Below are 21,848 nucleotides of genomic sequence, written 5' to 3' on the forward strand. Positions count from 1 at the left end.
AACAGTGGAGATGATGATATCTGCCTTAAGAAAAATGTAGAGAACAAGAAGCAGATACAATGATATTAACTATTCACTTTAAAGTTCGGAGGAAAATGCTGAAATGAAAGAAAGTTTTTGGTAAGGACTTGGAAGCAACGATGAATAACAGTCAACACAGAATTATCAAAACCAAATGACCAAGAAATGCACTGGAAGAATGACTACCAGTCATTCTATATACCAGTATATAGACTAAGTAGGTAGATATGAAAAAGCTTGTGTAGATCAATTTTAACTGTATAATTATTGGGAATGAGCAGTAATAACTGGATGACTCAGACTCTGTTAGTATCACTGAAAAAGGACTAAATTCCATCACTGTCTTGATCAGACTAAGATCTCAACAGACAAAAAATGTGATTCCTTTACCAATTTAAATTGTACAGGGCATCTGATAATAGCTCACTCCTGAGGATACCCTAAAGAAATTCAAATCCAATGACTTGGTCAACTCAAACTGTAATCTGCAGTGCAATAGTGTTTTATAATCGACCATCATACTTGAGTATTTGACACAAAACTAAGCTAAAGGAACAGCAGCACCCTTGATCTAGTGTTTTTTATTAAATTTTATAGTCTTACCCTTCATGGTATAATGTTCTTTCAATACCTTTTTATCTCTTTGTACACAAACCTATGCCTATACAAGTCCTTTAAGGTAATCCAACCCTCTTTCTTGGATTATTTTTTTAATTAAGTCTAAAACGATAGATAAACAGAATAATACAGGATAATATTTAATAGATCTATAGCAATGAAACTTAAATCCGCACACAGTTTTCCCATATTTTTTGTAATATGTACTGAAGCCTGTCAGGAAAATCACCATGTAGTCAGTAATACATCTAACAAAAAAGCCTTCACACTAGTATTTCTTTTTAATCTGATCTGTTCCTTTTTTTTTTCATGAAAATGTCAAAGAGACAAAAATAACCCATAGCAAAACATTGCCACTTACCACAGTGGATTAGAAGATCATCATGAAATTCATATAATTCATCCCGAATCTCCTCTGGACAGGGACAATCCTCTCCCAGTTGAAAATTCAGTAACATGTTAATCTTTAAGGAAATTAAAACATAGGTAAAACACTGAGATAGCATTCCAATATATAGCCATACTTTACCTTTTTATCATCAAATTTATGAGGAAACTAACATAAAACATAGACTTCTAGTACTGTTTAAAGGAAATACTAAAGCAATTGTACTTTGTAAGCTATGATTATGGTTAACATCAAAACACAGTTACATGATAATAATTCTGTTTCATGAGGGAAGAAAAGAGTATTTGCAACACACAGATGTCAGCACGACAATAACTTCATGCTGACATTTACTGACTAAAATTACCAAATTATCATCATCTTGCAGAACTGGGTGAATCTCAGCTCCTCAGCATTGGGCAGTAATGTTCAATTTTTCTAAACTGTTGAGAAATCCTAAGTCAACTTTGGTTTAGAGGTCAAATTCTGGAGCATAGGAATAAGCATTCTGACATTCAGTATTTTGTGGCATCTTAATAAAATTTTATCTTAAAATCAGTTTGTTTTTTTCTCTAGCAGTTCCAAAGGTACTTTAGAAGCAGAAATTCATTTTTATCATTACAAAGAACTTTTTTTTTATCTTTAGATTCAACCACTAGTTTAGTGTTACCTGTTCTTGAGGAGGAGATCGAAATTCTTTAGTCTTCTTGGCAGTCAAAGCAGCAGACATGTTCAAGGCTTGCATGAGTTCATTGTATCTGTATTTCTGATTATATTGCAGTTTCGATACATAACGGTCTGCAAATGATACTATTGCTTCCACTCTATGTTTTAGTTCACAGTCACAGAAATAATTGAGTAAATGACACATCTAGGAAAGAAAAAAACAGACTTAAGTTCAACAGTTTAACAACTGAGGAAGAACTGCAGTGGATACAATGCACTGCAATAGATTATAAAAATGAGACATTTTCTTTTTCCATGTATTTTTTTAACACTGTAAAGGAGACGAATTTATAGTTTTATTATCTGATCAATCATACTATACTGCATTCAGTCTTTCATTCCATGCACTCAAAAGATGTAGAAATCATAGAATCATAGAATAGTTAGGGTTGAAACGGTCCTTTCAGGATCACCTGAAAGTCCAACCCTCCCTCTTTTAAAATACACCTATGAAATAAGCAAGTATTTGCATATCTATTTTGAGTGTAGATACAGGTAGAAAGAATTGTATCATCATAAAACGTGGTTATTAATGCGAGGTTATAAGGCAAAATGGAATGAAGATCTTCAGGATTTCAAATCTTACAAAGCAGAGAACAGACAAAAAGCACTACCTTTCTTTCATCAATAGCAGAACATATGTAATACATTTATGTTAGATGGTCACCTGAAGCTTAACAGACTCTGGTAATCTTGTGTGCAATAAGCCCTTCGCAGGAGCTTTCGTTTCTTTTATTGCTTTCTCCCCAGCTTCTACAGCTTTTTCTTCAACTTGTGTAACTTCTTCCTTCTCTGTCCTCTCCTCTGTTTCTTCCTTGTGATCTCCAAACACAGTGGGATCAATGAGGAGTAACACCTGCTTCACATCATCATCATCAAAAACCTCCATTATGAGCAATGTTGCTATCAGTTTAAGAACAGGAACAAACTGGAATGCAACCTGTCCTCCAACAGGGTCTCGTATATGAGTACCACTACACTGTACTGCATCTGTTAGCATACTTATGGCCTTGGATTTAAGTATATCAAGGGGTATCTCTGGGCTGGATGTCTGATGTTCTTCACTGGTCACAATAAAGCATGGAGTAGTAAAACTAAAGCCCGGTTTCAGACAAGTGCTAAGCCCTACTCCAGGTAAACCATGCTTCTTTTTTTCATCAGGATATAACTTAATAGTTCGAGTTTCATCTGTAACAGGAATGATAAATTCATTGTTCATCATGAGTTTGGCTTGCTTGGTGTGCTCCAAATGAATACTAATGAGCAAGTCGTAGAATCCAGAACGCAGGAGTCCAGGTAAATACTGATTATCTATTGTATAAAACAGCTGAGATATGTCGACATGGCTACAAAGTGCATAAGCAACTCTAGTGTTACCTAGAGCACTAACTGAGCTATAGAGTTTTAAAGTGTGGTAGTGGAACTTCATCAAATCTTCTTGTTCACATAGTTCCAAAATATCAACGCATCTGTTATGAAATAAAGAAACAGAACACCAGTCAATTTAAGGGATAATAATTTTGTAAAAGAAAATTTTTGAAATCATAGAATAGCTAGAGTTGGAAGGGACTATAAAGATCATCTTGTTCCAAACCCCCTGCCATGGGCAGGGGCATCCCACTAGATCAGGCTGCCCAAGGCCCCATCCAACCTGGCCTTGAACACCTCCAGGGACGGGACACCCAACTTCCCTTGGCAACCTGTGCCAGTGCCTCACCATTCTCATAGTGAAGAAGTTCTTCCTTAAAGAAAGGAAGGTCTAAATCTGCCCCTCTCCAGTTTGTACCCATTCTCCCCCAGTCCTATCACCACAAGCCTTTATGAATAGTCTCTCTCCAGCTTTGCTGTAGGCCCACTTCTGGTACTGGAAGATCACTATAAGATCTCCTCTGAGCCTTCTCTTTTCCAGGCTCAACAAGCCAAACTCTCTCAGCCTGTCCTCATAGGGAAGGTACTCCGGCCCTCCAATCATCTTTGTAGCCCTCCTCTGGATCCGTTCCAACAGCTCCGTATACTTCTTACATCGAGGATTCCAGAACTGGGGACAGTACTCCAGGTGAGGTCTTACAAGAGAGGAATAGATTGGCAGAATCACCTCCCTCAACCTGCTGGCCACTCTTCTTTTGATGCAGCCCAGGAGATGGTTGGCCTTCTGGGCTGCGAGCACATATTGCCGGATCATGTTGAGCTTCTCATTGACCTGCACCCCCAAGTCCTTCTCTGCAGGGCTGCTCTCAATCACATAATCCCCCATCGTGTACTGAAAACGTGGACTGCCCTGACCCAGGTGTAGGACCTCGCACTCGGCCTTGTTAAACCTCATGATGTTCTCAGAGGCCCACTTCTCCAGCCTGTCCAGGTCACTCTGGATGACATCCCATCCTTCCAATGTGACAACTGCACCACTCATCTTGGTGCCATTTGCAAATTTGCTGAGGGTGCACTCAATCTCGCTGTCAATATCATTGATAAAGATATTGAACAGTACCGGTCCCAGTACAGACCCCTGAGGGACACCACTTGTCACGGATCTCCATCTGGACTTTGAGCCACTGACCACTACTCTTTGAATACGACCATCCAACCAGTACCTTATCCACTGTACTGTCCACCCATCAAATCCATATCTCTCCAATTTAGGGAGAAATATGTTGTGGGGGACCGCGTCAAAGGCTTTACAGAAGTCTAGATAGATCACATCTGTCAGTTTACCCATGTTCACTGCTACTGTTACCCCATCATAGAAAGCCACTAAGCTGGTCATACAGGACTTGCCCCTGGTGAAGCCGTGTTGGCTGCTATTAATCACTTCCCCATCATCCATGTGCTTTAGCATGTCTTCTAGGAGGATCTGTTCCATCATCTCCCCAGACACAGAGGTGAGGCTGGCAGGTCAGTAGTTCTCAGGGTCATCTTTTCTACCCTTTTTTAAAATGGGCACAAAGTTATCCTTCTTCCAGTCACCAGGGACTTCTCCTGACTGCCATGACTTTTCGAATATCATTGGCAACCACATTGGCCAATTCCCTCAGGACTTTGGGATGCATCTCATCAGGTCCCGTAGACTTATAGATTTTCAGGATCCTCAGGTGTTTGCAAACCTGATCCTCCTCTACTATTGGAGGGGTCTACACCCCTGGTCATCATCTTGCTGTCCCATGACCCAGGAGGGGTGAGGAGAGCAGTTATCAGTGAAGACTGAGGCAAAAATGTTGTTAAGTACCTCAGCCTTCTCCTCATCTCTTGATACATGATCCCCATTTCCAATCATCAGTGGGGGTACGTTCTCTTTGATCTTCCTCTTTTGATTGACGTACCTGTAAAAGCTCTTCTTGTTAGTCTTCTCTTGCCAAGTTCAGCTCCAGCTGTGTCTTGGCTTTCCTAACCCACCCCTACACAACCAGGCAGCATCTCAACACACGTCCCAGGTTTCCTGTCCCTGCTTGCACTGTGTGTGCAGTTCCTTCCTCATTTTTAGTTTACCCAGCAGGTCTTGACTCAGCCATGCTGGTCTCTTCCCTTTCCTGCCTGATTTTCTACATACAGAGACTGAGTGCTATTGTGATTTATGGAAAGCTTCCTTAAATATTTTCCAGCTCTGTTCCGCTCCCTTGTCTCAGACGACCATGTCCCAGAGGGTCCTACCGAGCAATTCCATGAAGAGCTGAAAGTCTGCTTTCCTGAAATTTAGTGCCCTGGCTGTACTCCTCACCTGTCCCATATCCCTCTGGACCTTGAACTCCACCAGTGCATGACCACTGCAGCCCAGGCTGCCTCCAATCCTAATGTCACTGATGAGTTCGCTTGTATTGGTGACCATAAGGTCCAATATTGGTTCTCCTCGAGTGGGGGTCTCTATCAGCTGGACTAAGAAATTATCCTCAATGCACTCCAGGAGTCTCCTGGATTGCCTACAGATTGCCGTGCTAATGTTCCAGCATATGTCGGGGTGGTTGAAGTCCCCTAGTAGGATGAGAGCTTGCGAGCGCAAAGCCTCCTGTAGCTGGAGGAAAAAGACTTTGTCAGTTGTCTCTCCTTGATCGTGTGGCCTGTAGTATACCCCAACCACAAGGTTCCCGTTGGTTCTTCCGTCTTTAAGTTTTACCCACAAGCTTTCAGCCTGTTTGTGGCTACTGTTTAATGACAGCTCTTCACATTCTATCCCTTTCCCCGAGATACAGGGCAACGCCTCCAGCCCTCCTTTCCAGTCTGTCACTTCTGAACAGCCTGTAGCCGTCGGTAGCCACATTCCAGTCATGGGACTCGTCCCACCACATTTCTGTGATGGTAACTACATCAAAATCTCAGCACATTGTGGTAAGTTACATTTGAAACCATTACTGTTAAGGTACTAACTAATCTTAACATGTGCATCGCTAAACAACAATAAATAGTGGCAATAATTTGGTGAGATTATTTACAATTAGCACTCCATAGGAAAAAAAAACACAAAAGGAATTATGTAAGACAAAAAAGCTTCTTTGGAAGTTATGGTAAATTTGAGCATGTTTTTAAAAGAAATTTATTTGGAATACTGAAACTCTGCAGTAATATTGTCACTAAACAGTGCCCTTATGGTTCACTGAAGATTACTACTTCATTTTTTTCCACAAAACACAGTACTTTTTACTCTTTTCTTTAATTCAGTTTTGTTAATAGTCAAGAAATATTATTTTATAATTTAAATTAAACAAAGTCGCTGTTTTTTTTTTCTCTTATGTATGCCAAGGTCATCACAAGGCATTAAAAATTTTCAGAATCTTGTATCTATTTAATTTCATGAAATGACATCATAGTAGATAAGATCAGAAATTCTAAGCAATCGTACTGTAAATATTCTCCAAGACATGTTTAAACAATACCCAGATATCAGATTTCAATACATTTTGCCCACATAAAGTCACTGTAGTTCTTTCCAAATGTACCTGTTTTCTTCTGGGATATGAAGTGCCATCATCTGCAGAGGTTCCAAACACTGTACAACCCAGCCATGGCGTTCACTGACACGCTCGGTTTCTACTTTTAGAAAACTGTTTGGCATCCTGCTCCATAAAACAGGTGTAATTGTTTGCACATCAAGGCGAGGGGGACACTGAGGAACAGGATTTCTTTCTTCACTTTTAAAAATTGCTGCTGATAAGGGCATGGTATTCTGAAACAAATAAGTGTATTGAAATTATTTCTGTAATATTTAATTATGAATATAACCTCTAATATCAACAGGAAGTACAATTTATCTATAGCCAAGAACACATAGAAATATAAAAGTTACTGCAATAAAAAAAATCCATTAAACCCCCCAACATTAGGGGTGTTCTCCCCAATAATTTTAGTTTACTTTGACAAGTGCTGCTTAGATTTGTTGGACAATTAATTTCGTATAATAATTACATTTATACAAGCAAATGTACAAGTCAAAGTCACTCCATTGATTGAATCTGCCTAAATAAATTCAACTGAGCATGAATTTCCATGGAAATAAACACATTTAAAAGAGTATCTTTATAGAAAATATTTTGTACCTTTAATTTACCAAGTTCAAACTGTATCAAGTTAGTGCTTGTAGGCCGTACAAAAGCTGCTGGAAAAAGCTTTGTGTTTGGTTCAACCTAGAAGTGAAATGAGATTAAAAAGTTTAAAAAGTTAAAAAAGCAGACTCTCCTCCCAGAATATGATGCAATATCCAAATTCAGCATCTCATTGTAGAGCAGCTCCTTAAAAATGAATCTACGTACCAGCTACATACTTTGGCTTTTGCTGGGCAAAATAATTCACTATCAAAAAGAATCAAAACCAAATTTCTAGAGAGAGGGAACCAGAGGGGTATAAGAAGAGGGTAAGAGCACATCATTAGATGAGGATATTGCAAATATTTACTTCCTAATATTAGTGAAATTTCTGATCCATAGTCCAAAAGTAGAAGCATGTAATTTTTCAAAGATCTCTTTATTTTCAGGCTTAGCATTTGTCACCAATCTTATAAAATCACAGTGAATCACTCTGAATTGCAGCACTGGAGTTTTAAAGTATCTGGATGTTTTTTGCCGCTGCATTATCCTAATTTTCCCATTACAGCTGGATGCAAAGGCATATCAGAGTAGTAATACCAGTTTATTCTGAAGAATACTCTACAAGATCGTCCATCACTATTTCCATGAAAAAGAGAATTTAACAGATACCTATCTTAAACAAATACCTTAGTATTGGCCTGACAATTAGTGACAAAATGTCAAATATATATGTATATGCTAGTTTTCATTTACTTCTTTATTATAGACAGAGAGTATTTTTCTGAATATCAACATGGCATTCAATAGTTAGATAAGAACTACAGCAAAATTCATTTCTTCTCTTCAATATGTTGACCTGTAGGCATAGAAATGAAAATAGCATAGAAATATTGTCTCCACTTCAGTTAAGAAAACTGAAAAGTTCAAGTGATTATAAGGTTGCTTCAGTCTGAGAGACTGGATTTACTAAAGTATTTTAAAGATTTTATTTTATAGTAAAAATAGTCAAGAAATAAAACCAAAAACTACATGAGATTATTTTGACTACTTTCAAAAATAGAGAAAAGATTTAAATTACTCAAAATAAGCAAAAGTTGAGAAATATTTAATCCTCAGATGTAACAATCCTGTTGACTACACCATTGTATCTTTATTGGAAATAGTAGGTGCTAACATTTTTCAACAGACCTGGTGCTAACAGGTGTAATGAAAAACTTTTCCAAAAGTAACTCCAGGTATTTTTTTCCATGGAAAAGAGAAGAATCACAAGAGAAATAACTGTATTTTCTGAGATTATTTTCAATTTTGTACAAAGAATGTGGTTACATTAACTACAAGTCATGAGAAGAAAAACCTGAAAGGATTTTTGACCCTAAAAGCAGTAACAGGTATCTTCTACATCTATATTTTTCTATATTGCTTTGCAAAATTAGAAAAATATTTTAAAAAAAACCAGAACATAAAAGTTTCTGACCAATCTTATAAAGTATACCAAAATCACAGCTGCTAGATCACCTCCCACCCCCATTTACAGGTTACATGCAACATTGCCACATTCATTTTCAATGTAGTCGGTATGCAAAATTCCATTAAATTTACTTTAATCATATTTGTTTTATCTGTATTACAGATTTGTGCATGCTTTAATGGCATAGAAGAAACTGATGCATTGTTCTTAACACTGCAAAATCCTCTCCGCAGTGCATGTTTTATTATGGACAACTGATCTTACTAACAGCAAATCTCATCAATCTGATGCTGAAAACATCTATCAACTGCTGATCCATTTGCATAATAAATCCAGGTTTTGAGAATATTATAGCATTTATTTTGGCTTTGCACAGTGCTGCATGTGTGCATTTTGGGTTTTGAAACTTATCATACCACAAGGTCTCCAAATCATAGCTATCTGCAGAAGACACAAACTGTGGTAATGAAAACTAAATTTATTTTCTCAATGTGTACCAAAACTTAGTATATCTAAAGTCTATTTTTGATCTTATGCTAATTTAAATAATTTGTCCTGTATCATATAACAGATTTAGTTGACAAAAAAAAAATATTTTAAAGAATAATTAACATTAGAAATCTTGATTCTGAACCACAAGATCTGAGAGGTAAAAAAATACTTTTCTTTACATATCTATTGATAGTCCTTCCTCCAGCATTTGAAACAACTGTAAGAAGTTGCAAAAATGGAGCCTTACAAAAGAGAGAGGAGGGGAAAGGGTTAAACTAGAATAATATAGGAAATTATGTTATTGTTACATAAATAGTGTTCAGTTAGTTTTCTGAAAAAGAAGAAACAATTTTATAACAGCATCAAAATGACAAGCTTACTAGACAGCTTCCTGAAAATCTGATAATACCTGATAACAAGTGCCAAGCTCTTTTCCATTGGCTGTGAATGACAACATTCCAGTAGTCAGGTCAACAAAGCATCCAATTTCTAAGTCAACATTACTGCGACCTGATCTCTGGGAATTAGCAATTACATCTCCTCCCCAAACCATATAGCAATTGCTGCGCTTCACACTGAAAGAACAGAGAGAACAAAGAAAACAAATCATAGGTAACAGTTAACTTGACTAAGTAATTGGGGAAGTATACTTTCCAATGAACTAATAGCTAGAGATACTCAATGATGCCTGTGCTACCATTAGTTTTGTTTTCTAATCAACAGCTCCCCTCCTTTTCTTTATAATGTAAGCATGCTCAATGTGGGTGAAGGAACAGACTAAGTTCACCTTTAATCTTTTTCCTTTTTAATAATTATTAAACAATTTTACATGCTTCTGTGTGCTTATGTAAGATATATTAAACCAAATAACAGATTCATCCAGAGTAACCAAATATGGATGTTAAAAGATGCACTGCAAAACATCATTGCAAACAGATCATTAACGATAAATATTCTCACTTTAACAAGTTATGCCAAACACATTCATACATAAATGAGAACAGAACACTCCTACTATACAATCAATTTTCTGATTAGTTTAGGTTAACATTTAAAATATCAAGCTTGTGAATAATTCACTTCTGAACAATGGTATGAAAATACAATCTTTAATAAATGATAAATAAATCCATACCTTTCATGAACCCTGCCTCTCTCATCACCTAAAGTAACTGTCACTGTACAATTTTTATTCAGGTCAAAATTCTCACTGTAAAAATGATAATCTGGTGTTACCCAGCCAACCCAGACAGAGGATGGGTCTTGGCCAGCAAATATCCGTAGTGAATAAAAATACTGAAAAGAGGAAAATAACATATTAGTAATAGAAATCTAAATTATTTTATTTGTAAATATTCAAACAGTGATTTAAAAACTCTCTTATATATCAAAATTTAACAATAGTAATTCATATTCTCTTAATAGGTCCTTTAAAATGCCCATAAATAAAAAAAACTAGACTAGTGATTTAAGATAGTGAGGTTCATGTCTTCAGTCATAAAACTCTGGGCATTACTGTTTATACACTGTGTTATATCATTGCAAATTATTAAAAGCTTTCTTTCAATAAGCCAATTTCTAATAAATGTGCTGTCATGACTTAAATAGACTTCAAAAAGGAAAAAGAACTATGCATCTTAATGTATTTACTTACTGTACTAGACGAAGCTATGATTTCTTGGCTGTGCTTTCTAAAAATAAAGAAACATCAGGAAATTAGTAAAAAGTAGTAAAAACATACCTATTATTAAACTAAGTGTACTTAGAAGATAACTCAAGTTTACTGGGTGCTATGTATGATAAATTAAGTATGCAAAGATGGTACAGCATACAAATACACCCAAAATAATTGTAGTTATGGAAGTGAATGGGAAAAAGCTAGATTTACAACAATTAACTGAAAATGAAGGCAATGATGGAAAGTGCTGAACTCAGTAGTAGCTAATATTTTTAAAAATCTGTCCCACACTCTCTTTTCTTTGCATGGATTAGTCACTTTTCCAATAGCAATGAGCAACAGAACAATAACGCAGACGAGCATTGATGCATAAATGCAGATGACAAAAGATTCTAAGCTGGCTTTCCACCCTGGCTGAAGATCTTTGCAAATCTCAGTGATTTGGAAAGGATGGCAGCTTCTTAGCAATGAATAACCGTAAACTTTATGATTCACCTTTTCAGAAATCGTTCTTTCTTTTCTGGATATAGCATTCTGCAGCAAAGCTGTGTTATAAATTTATTACAACCATCAAGAACAAAAAAGAATAATAGAATATATTACATTTACATTGAGAGCATGAAATACGATAACTAAAACCAAGCCTAACCTTTTTTGGAAAACATCAGATGAGGCATTTTCCACACCCATGCCAAAGTTGAATGATGAGTGGAACTCGATGGGCATACTCAAACGACAATATATCATGTCTGAATTGCTGTTCTGTGTCCCAAATGTTTTGTGAGTAACTTTTAACCGAGGTGGACTCTCAATGTTTCCATCAATTCTACATATCTAAAAATAATAGAAACTATTTTAAAATACTACCATGCCGAGAAAAATGTTGAAAATGTTCATTAAGCAACCATAGAACGAGATAGCCGGAAGAGTCAACGTAAATTTTTCAAAATTAATTCATTTCAAAGCTATGCAACCTTCTTCTCTGACATAGAGTCTAACCTGAAGACTGAAAGAAGCAACAGATTCAGTATAGCCTGACTATGGTAAATATTTTCAAGTTCTATACAGCATTTTCAAAAACAAGGGTATAGATTTTATTAAATTAATTCACTTTGAGTGCACCAGTCATTGAAAAATTGCTTCTCGAGAATCAGTAGTTTTCTATCACAAGAAGAAATATGAACCAGACACCCTCAGATGACCATTACAAAATCTGTGTCTGACATTATTAGTTTCCCTTGTGCTGAAAAAAGGAGGATGATTTTAAATTCAGCGATAGCAACATTTCAAAAGCTTTTAAAGACAGGAACACAGTAGAAATGATCCTGATAAACTGAAAAAAATGCTGAGATCATTTAGAAGGAATTCACTGAAGTGCATTTTATTTAAAAAACAAATGTTCAAAGACCAGTATTAGGGAACAATTTGGCAAAAATGTAAATTAAATCACATGGCCTAAAGTGAAAAAAAAAAAATTCAGGAATTTAAACATATCATTGGACAGTATAGTAATAAGGAATATTTCATACAAAACATTGGCTATATTATTCTACTTTAGAGTAGATTGGTTGGGGAGTTGTAGAATTCTTATTACTGGTGCATTGCAAGAATGGATGAAATGGATATCACTCAGCAGTACCATACGTACCTTCAAATGTCCCTCAGATTAACAAAGTGGACTAAATTAGCCTCTACTTAGCTCATCCTTCAGTTACCTTTATAGTGATTATGAATTCAGCTGTATGGGTTTTAGATATTTAAGAACACTAGAGAAGGTTTAAAAAAATGAAAGTGAACAGACTATAAGAAATGGTTCTAAGAAATCACAACTGACACGTTTCAAGCAGTTGAACACAATACCATAAATTAGTAAGACATACAATAGAACTGATAAGTATATTGATATGAATGTTAATATTACATAAATGAAGTTGGAGATAGACAAGATGATCTGGATTTATCTAAGAGCAACTTAATAGATTTATATGACAAACTATCTGATGACAGTAAGTATTAGTACGGGTTTAATGTCTCAGCTTCCTAAACAAACAGTTGATAAACAGCTGTCTGCCTAACACGTAATGTTACCTCAATGTGAGGATGATTTTTTGGCACATTGACAAATGTTGGTAAGCGTTTACTAAACCACATAGCAACATCTCGGTTCATGTTGACAGCAAATGGTTCAAAACCTTCTTGAAGGCCACACATGGTGTAATACTTGAATGTACTGGCATCCATTCCAAGGTTCATACGACCAATCTGAGATAGGCCCAGTGCACAAATTGGAACAAAACCTAAAAAAAAAAAATACAACAACAAAAATCAACAGTAATTTATTTAGAGAACACAAGGGTTCTATTTTGGATCCACCTAGTGTGAACTAAACTTTAGCTCCTACAAGTAATGCACAAGAAGTGATAGCAGTAGTAAGGATTTAAAGCCACCTTAAATACTAATATCTGAGTTCAATATAATTGCTACCAAAACCTGTGAGGATTTAGGCAATGAATGGACGTTATACACACTACTCCATTTATTTCAATATTTAACCAGTGTACAAATGTAAAAAAAGAATATCAAGTTAAGAAATAGTTTTGTGGACAATCAGATTTGAAAAAAACATGATATGCTCAAGTCAGCTATTAATTTATTAGGAGAAGCAGTTATTTTCATCATTTTGAGATTAATAAATGTGGATTTATTACCATGATTTGGACACTGGGAGAAAACCTTGGCTAAGTCAAAGTTTTTAACAAATGTCAAGTACGGTCTCTGAGGGCACTGAAGTTTCGAAAGGACTTTGAGATGAGGTTCAGATATCTCAGTGCATTTGTTTAAAATTCAGTTTGTCATCAGCAGATATAAATTTGTTGCTAACCTTCATCTCTCAGTCATTCATGATGTACAAAAATACACACTTCCTCAATACTCGCATTTTTATAACTCAATTTTTTGATCTGCATATACCTGTAGCAGCCAATAGACAGGACTAAAAGGCTATTGAATTATTTCTCCATCTCTCAAGAAACAGAAATTGGAGCGACTTCTAGGAAAAGCCAACAATTCAACCACTACAAGAGAAATTTTCTCTCCTACACTTCAACACTGAGCCTTCAGGAAAGTTCTCTTAAGGCAGTCTATCATTCTCTACCATCAGAAAAATTGTTTCAATGGAAAGAAAATTACCACTTTCTATTCCAAAGTCAGCAAACGCAAGTTCTGAACCTTTACTAGTTATAAGCAACTCTCCATTGAGAGTAAAGATGATTGATTTGTCATCCAAGTTTATCATACAACCAACCACGTCTCCTGGTTGCCAGCTTCGTCCAAAGAATCCACTGCCTTGATGCCAACGCTGGCCCTAAACCAAAATAAAAGTCAATAAACACCATGCTAAAATTAAAAAGTAAACAAAAAATAAATAAGGTAAAACAAACAAGGATTTCACCTTTCAGGATCTCGATGTACTTTGCAAAAGGTACTAATCATGGCTTTCAGGTTATTAGTTTGATTATCATCTTAGTTATTTTACATAGACAAACTAAGACATCCTAACTTCAGTAATATGCGAAAAACAGTTTAGAACATGGATAACATCAAGGATGCCGCTTCTCACATGCAGTGTCATTGTCCTATTTCCAGTTTGACGTTGTGTAGAAAGCAAAAATGACAGAAAATCACAACAAGAACTGTGGTTCTCTCTTCCAGTCATCAAAGAAACTTTGTTCTACATTTGTAAAACATCACTTATAAAAAAAACAGAAGTGAATGAAAAATTTTGCTTATGCTTATGATAGACTTCATTACTCAGTTGAGTGTATGTTAGGAAGATAGCAACAAACACTTTTGTTAGCATAATTCGAATGACCAGAACTCAAACGCAGATACTATGCAGCATGAAACAAAGCTCCGAAACATCATTATACGGGTTAAAAACATTCTACTAGTTGATCTGGAATATGCAGAGGAAATCTATGCTGTAGTTCTCTACTTAGCCTGTTCGTAGGTCAGAAAAGATAAAGATGTACTGACTTTGCTTCCTTCAAACACAAATGCTTGATCATCAGCTCCCAACTCTATGTCAGGTCGACAGCCTGGCCTGGCCCAGCCAACTCGCATATCTCCACCTGTCACAGCTTCAAATTCGAAGTACCATTTTCCAGACTTCACTGCGTAAGACCGTTCTGCTCTGAAAAATCGTATCTTGTCGACGCTGACTTTTTCCACTGTTTGGTCAGCTATAAAAAAAACCAAAAAAAAAAACCCAACAAATCACTTCTTACAATGAAATGAAACTATAAATGTCACCATTTAATTTTTCACCTGTCCTCAGTAAGTTCTCTCTCTGAAAATAGCCATTACCTACCACTGCATGTTTAAGAATTTCAACAGTAAAAGTTAAAAAAGGGGAACAGTAGGCAGCACATAGAAGATAGCACACTCCAGTTCTATACAGGTTGGGTAATTATCCCTATTTAGAATCAGAATATGCCAAAGTATCATTCAATACAGAGCTCCCAACGCAAAACTGACTAGAGGAATCTTCAGAAATGTGTGATTACTACGTGCAATAAAATCCAACGCAATAATGCAGTATTATAATACAACAAAATATTTTCATGCACAAGTCAATACAATTAGAACATTTTTTAAAAGAAAACAAATAAGTTTGGTTTAGGTTTGGATTTTTGTCAAAAAATTACAATGGTATAACAAATATGAAAAAAAAAAAAACCCTTCTAAACAAATTTATGCTCCCGATTTAGAAAAGAAATCATTGAACTTGGTGCACCTCTGTGACTACTTAATAAGACCTGACTTTGGCTTGAAGCATCAAAATTAATCTGTATGCCAAGAAAAAAAAAATCTTTTAAGTTAATCCCACATTATTTTATTTATTTCATTATTTCCAAATGAAAATCAGTGCATCCATTCACAGTCCAGATTTTCTCTGATCCAAAAATAATGATAATTAGAATGATCATATCATTAACTACAACAAATCATTTTAAGAATACATCAAAGTAATATAGAAGACATTTACAAAGTATATTTGCACCGTTCATTAAAGTCCACCGCAGAACCCCACTACTATTGATTCATATCTTATATTTTCCCTACCTATTTCAGTGTTTTATGCTTTTTCCCAGCACTCTGGGGAAAAAAAAGGCCATGATTCTTATTGAAAGTACATACTTATCTCTTGGTCAGGTGGCTCAATACTATAACCGTAGCCTGCAAATGTTCTAACGGCTTCACGGAGACTATCTCTGTTTGATTTTTTAGTACGTTCATCTAGTAATGCATATGGCACTAGCCGAGGATTACGTTTGTTCTTAAGATCCTAAAAGGGGTTATAAAAAAGAACAAGAAAAAAACTGTTTAAGCTTCACAAAGATTTTATATAATGGGATAAATAATTGGATAGAATGTATGCTGAAGGTTTGACAATCTACTTAGACTACCATGACTTCTTTCCCTGCCCTCCCCACAGTTTTTCCAGTCATGACATTCAGTATTTATCCTCTTATTTAAGAGTCCAATGAACTGAAGTTCTAGAAAACAAATCTTATGTTATTTACTTATTCCAAATGCATCTGAAAAAGTCCTTACCTGCTGAATGCCATAGGTCCATCCTTGCTTTATTCTGTCTTTTGCCCAGACATTATGTGCATTTTCTGCTAGTTTATCAACTAGAAATTCTTGTGAAGGTAACAATTTCACTTCAGAAAGATCAAGAGGGGCAGGTTTATATCCATTTGACATCATGTAACTTTAAGTGGACAAAGGAAAACAGAGAGTCAAGATACCACACTGATGGTATTTAAAGATATCTATGTGGCATTCATAGAGTGGGCTTCACTTTCTCTCCCCAATTTTCAATCTTTATTCTCACATTTCTTTGCAAAAATGCTGCATTGCATCTGGTCATTGAGCAGGATATAAATCTTATTCTAGCAGTCTCATTTTCCACCTACTTGTTTGCACCCTATCCAATTAAATGTGACCCAGATCTGTACGCACATCCCTAAATAGTTGCTATGAGAAAAATAAATTATTATTAAATGATTAGTCTTTATATTTTTTATATTTGTCATTTAAAACCTTCAAGTAAATTCTGTTTTCAAGATCTGCATGATGACTTCTTATGAAATTATTTGTAAGCATTATGAAGTATGTTTTCTTACACTAGTCTGCAAAATTTGTGTTACTATTTTTCCAACAGAAGAAAACATATTTTAATAAACATTGTTCTTCCCACTTTTCGCTGAACAATAAGTTTAGTAGCTTTTTAGTAATAGGTATTACCCTCTCCATTCCTGTATATAAAGACTCCTCTGCTATTTTAGACATGCAGACTCTCTCTTGCGCAAATCAGATTATTTCATCAGTTAGGATGAATCATGTAGGCAGCAGATACTTTAACAAAAGTCAGAAACTAAGATTTATTTGTTCTGTTACTGAAGACAATACTATCAGACTAGTATTATGACAGACTACCTGCAGTATGAACCTTGGGAATAGCTCCTTTTATTTTTTTTTTAATTTATGTCATCAACTGGATCAAGATTACCATCTCCCATACCCTAAAACTATCTATTTTACTCCTCTCTTTAAAAATCTGACTTTGTTTCTCATGGTTAAAGATTTTTCAGGAAAACAGGAATCTTGTGGGTTGATAAACTGGTGTGAAACGCCAAGTATCCAAGTCACTGTTTGTGTCTTAAACTTCTGTTGCAGGACAGTGCTTTCATCCGTACTGGGAGAACTTCAGAATCTCCACAGACAAGATTACAGATGTAGTCCTTGATTAATCTTAACTGCTTTGGGGTTCATAACTACTGATGACTTAAAGATGTCTAAACGAAAAGTCATTCAGCTATTTTAACTAGCAAATAAAAATTAAAGCAAAAAAATTAATCATATTTTATGCAATAATCTGCTTATGTACATTTCCTAGAAAAGTACAACTTTGTAAGAACTGTAATTTTCTGGTTTTTCTTTTCTTAAAAATGCAATAATTATGGCTCTGGAAATGTATGCATATTGAACAAATTTTCTTTGAGAGGAGTAAAGGAGAGATGCAAATTGTAATGGGAGTTATGGGAAAATGGTATACCCGTTTCAAGTAGATAAATTTACCGTCATCTGTACATATATGTACATATACATAAGCACGTATTGTTCTTGGCTCGGTGATAGAAAAGCACTGAAATGTTGCTTTTAGCTTTGAAGCATCTATTCCAAGATCACGTAACACATAATTGCTTGTGGTCTAAGTACGTGATTGTCTCTGTTAATTACTCCACGAGGTAAATTCACAGTAAACCAACATCACATGCAAAGGTGATGGACCAACCATGTGCTTTGCAAATCCATAGCAGGTATGGGGTTCATAATCAGTACTTTTAAAACAATCTAAGCTTTGTTTAATTAATAGCCTGTAGTGACAAAGAATGTATAATAATTATCATAAGGCACATACTTTTTAGGAAGTTTAACTCTTTTCAGATCTTCCTCAGCTGCTGGATGAGCGTGAACAATGTGACACCCAAGGGCCAAAAGGGTTCTGCCAACATTAAAAAAAAAGTGGAAGTGAAATACAACATTATAATGCTCACCCACTTCATTAATTTAGTTTGGTTTTAGTATAAATACACAAAACAAATGATATTTAAAAATCAAGGAAGTCATTTAAAATAATGGACTTATTTTAAATTATCAAAATTAATAAAACCTTTAAAGTCTCAAAAGCTCCTAATCTGTGTCTTGAAAGTTATACCATTTTATTAAAATCAAGAGGCTTTGGTGTAGTTTTCTTTGCATATTTGTAGAGATAGGATTTTTCTAAGTCACTCTGAATGTGTTCCTGGAACCTCTAGCAAAATTAGCAGAACACACTTGGAATGAGATATTCTGATGTTTTTACATCTTACAACAGTATTAAGTACTTAAAGAAAAATAAAAATAATGAATAAAAGCCCTTTACTTTCTGTTAAATTTAAAGCTTACTTGAGGGTTTCAGTTGACATTTGTAGATTATAATTCTTCTCTGTCTCAGGCAATTTTGAGAATTCCACAAGACAAGGATGATGCCTTTTATTATCATCCCGTATCTGCAACAAGGCAACAGAAAAGAGTACTTCCCTGATTACAGGTTCAAGGCAGAATCAGAGTAAAAAGTCAGTTAATTCTTTGCAATAATGAAGACAATGTAATCAATACTATATATTTTTGCTTAATGACAATTACTTACACTATAAGTACCCCCATAACTAGCAAAATCATAAAGAGTGTAGCTAGCTACTCCATGTGTTCTGCATAAATAAACAAAACACAAGAAAGCAAATCTGCAAACTCGATAAACATTCATGCTGAATGCTTGAGCAATGTATGCTCGATTGATCTGATCTGTTGTACACATTCTGAATCAAAAACCTTAAAGAATCATTTGGTAATTTTTTCAAAATTCTACTGGAAAAATAAAGCAGAGCATTCTTTTAAAATAGTTGTTGAATATAATATTCTGAATATAATACTTCTGGTCTACACTTGTAACTGTTTTTTTTCATTTGGTGACATTCATTGGGCAGGGAATGCCTGGTCATATGCATTTAAACAATGTTGCTCAGATGGTCTTACTTTCTTCAAACTGTTACCACATTATAAGGGATCGTTATAATGATGTTTTAACTGCAACTAGTTAAATAAAAAAATGAGATCTGATGAATTTGAATGTTTATAAAAAAGTCACCCAAACCCTGTCTCTGTTATCAACAAAAGCAAGTTTCCACAATGGACTTTTTGCCTGCTATCTCTTTGATCTCCAATAGTTATAGTGTAACTAAAGAGTTCATTGAGGAGTTACTCGCTACAGGTATGGTGTTCAGTAAAATTCCATCTTGGTATAACTACTGCATTTCTCAACTAAGATTTCTTTCAAATGGTTAATTACTTACAGTACTAAATATGTACCCTGTTTATATTCCAAATTCTCCTTCTTATCACTAATTAATATCACTCTCTCCTGCTAGCTTACACTAGCATTCATCTATTGACAGTAATATTTAGACCACTCTTAAATACTCTGTTCAACTTCCAAATCCAGGTCTCCGAGTAGGAGACTTAACATAATACAGGTGACTACCCAGACAGAACATTCAAAACATACCTTTCCATATGTCCAGCCCAGTTCTATTTTATTCATTCCCCACAGCTCATGGATATTTTCAGCTAGTTTGTCCCTGATCTTTTCAAGATGAAAAGGAAGAGCAACCTAAGAAAAGAGTATAACAATTCCATAAATAAGAAAAGGTTCTATTTACACTGTCTTGTATGTCCAAGATCATCTAGTTCAGTTAGATACATTACAACAAACACATGAATTGCTAAGGAAGGTGGCAAGCTAGCTTATTTTTTATATTGGGAATTTGTATTTTATTAAAACATATTTTACAATTCCATTATAGCATTTTTAACATACCTGACTGGTGTCTATTGGACAAGGAATAAAGGAAGCTTGGGAAAGGAATTGTGTTGTTCCCAGAAAATCCCTCACTCCATCAGAATCTCTCTTATATTCTTTCACTGGTTCCAGTTTCATCTTCTCTTTCGGAAGCAATGCTTCATAACAGGGAGCATAGCCAGCAGGTGGCAGAAATTTAAACTCTCCATGTCGTCCGCCCAATAAGAAGCGAACTCTGTGGAATTTTCAATGAAGAAATTATACTCTTAAAGTTAATATATATTAACATTACAAATAAATAACTCAGAAAATAAAAAATTTATTTGAATATAGTTTACAAAAATGCAGGTATATTTAATGTTTTGATAAACACCAAAGAGTTGCCAAGTATCCATGCTAGCAGATACGATAAATAAGATCATCATCTACTCACTATTTTTAAAAAAAATGTTTTGGCCAAAGCAAAAAAATAAAAAAAAAGAAAAAAATCAATTCAGTAGTATATATTCAACATAAATATAATATATCATAACAGTGGAAGAGCTTGTCTTTTGTTACTGTGTTGTCTTCGTAATGTCAATGCAAGTATTTTGGCCACATAAGTAGATTGACAGTTGCAGAATGTTTTCTGAATGATAACAATAAGTCTGAAAATGATAAGTTTGAATCTCAGTATTTTAGGTATAAAACAGGTAAGAAGTAGGCAATATTAGTAACAAGTTTCCAAAACAGTTTCTCATCAGTTCTTTGTGTTTCCTTCTATGAAGATAACATGGGTTTTCATGATAATTTAGGTTTTTCAGTCCCTGCTGAGAAAGCCAGTGAGAATTTTAATTAGTGCTAAATGTGGTGCTGTGTTTCTAATGTGCTTTTTTCATTGATAATTGGAAAGAGACAAAATTAATTTCCCCAAGGTCACCAAATACCCATAAAATAATTTTCAGACACCATGACTTGGTCAGATTGCTAACAGATTCACATTTCACCCTTAAGCGATATCATCACTGAGTATATCAGTACTTTTCTGCCTGTCTCCCTCCCAGCTGGTGGCTGGGCTAAACGGAAACAACAAAATAGAACAAATCGTATATAAATTCGGACAATATTTTATGACAAAACAGCAAAGAAAACAATTAGTATTAAGTAGCACTTACTTTACACCTGCTGATAAGCTTACAACAGGGAAGAAAAACCCTTCTGTACTGAAGTTCTCAAACATTCCTTGGACTGGTTGTCCATTAATGCGGAATGAAATGCTGGGTACACCCAAATCCAAGCAGCAGCTAACCACATCATCAGATGCTAATAAATGCTGATTGACAGATGCTACAGCTCTGGGTACTCGGCCTAGGATAAAAGTATTCAGCAATCAGAAGCTTAAAGTAGATTCTTACAGGTTTAATGGAATTATTTCCTAAAAAAAACAAAAAAAAGCAACTTTTTTGTTCTTAGTCATGAAAACAAGATTTTGCGTTCAT

At 35.2% G+C, this 21,848-nt stretch overlaps 1 protein-coding gene across 5 annotated transcripts in view; it reads right to left on the minus strand.

The window, feature by feature from the left end:
• RYR3 (ryanodine receptor 3) overlaps positions 1 to 21,848 on the minus strand; it is a 220,382-nt gene that overhangs the window by 108,726 nt on the left and 89,808 nt on the right. For all 5 annotated transcript variants that reach the window (XM_054069060.1, XM_054069058.1, XM_054069057.1 and 2 more), the window contains exons 19-37: positions 21,525 to 21,717; positions 20,389 to 20,605; positions 20,077 to 20,181; positions 18,918 to 19,021; positions 18,391 to 18,474; positions 16,518 to 16,677; positions 16,101 to 16,248; positions 14,937 to 15,142; positions 14,091 to 14,265; positions 12,990 to 13,198; positions 11,551 to 11,735; positions 10,878 to 10,914; positions 10,359 to 10,519; positions 9,633 to 9,798; positions 7,276 to 7,362; positions 6,679 to 6,905; positions 2,421 to 3,222; positions 1,698 to 1,898; positions 1,001 to 1,103 (exon numbers count right to left, since the gene is read on the minus strand). In XM_054069060.1, coding sequence (XP_053925035.1) covers positions 1,001 to 1,103; positions 1,698 to 1,898; positions 2,421 to 3,222; positions 6,679 to 6,905; positions 7,276 to 7,362; positions 9,633 to 9,798; positions 10,359 to 10,519; positions 10,878 to 10,914; positions 11,551 to 11,735; positions 12,990 to 13,198; positions 14,091 to 14,265; positions 14,937 to 15,142; positions 16,101 to 16,248; positions 16,518 to 16,677; positions 18,391 to 18,474; positions 18,918 to 19,021; positions 20,077 to 20,181; positions 20,389 to 20,605; positions 21,525 to 21,717 — 3,570 coding nt within the window. The remainder of the gene's footprint in view (positions 1 to 1,000; positions 1,104 to 1,697; positions 1,899 to 2,420; positions 3,223 to 6,678; positions 6,906 to 7,275; positions 7,363 to 9,632; positions 9,799 to 10,358; positions 10,520 to 10,877; positions 10,915 to 11,550; positions 11,736 to 12,989; positions 13,199 to 14,090; positions 14,266 to 14,936; positions 15,143 to 16,100; positions 16,249 to 16,517; positions 16,678 to 18,390; positions 18,475 to 18,917; positions 19,022 to 20,076; positions 20,182 to 20,388; positions 20,606 to 21,524; positions 21,718 to 21,848) is intronic.

Source organism: Cuculus canorus, chromosome 5 (genome assembly GCF_017976375.1).
Source record: "Cuculus canorus isolate bCucCan1 chromosome 5, bCucCan1.pri, whole genome shotgun sequence".
NCBI classification, from domain to species: domain Eukaryota; kingdom Metazoa; phylum Chordata; class Aves; order Cuculiformes; family Cuculidae; genus Cuculus; species Cuculus canorus.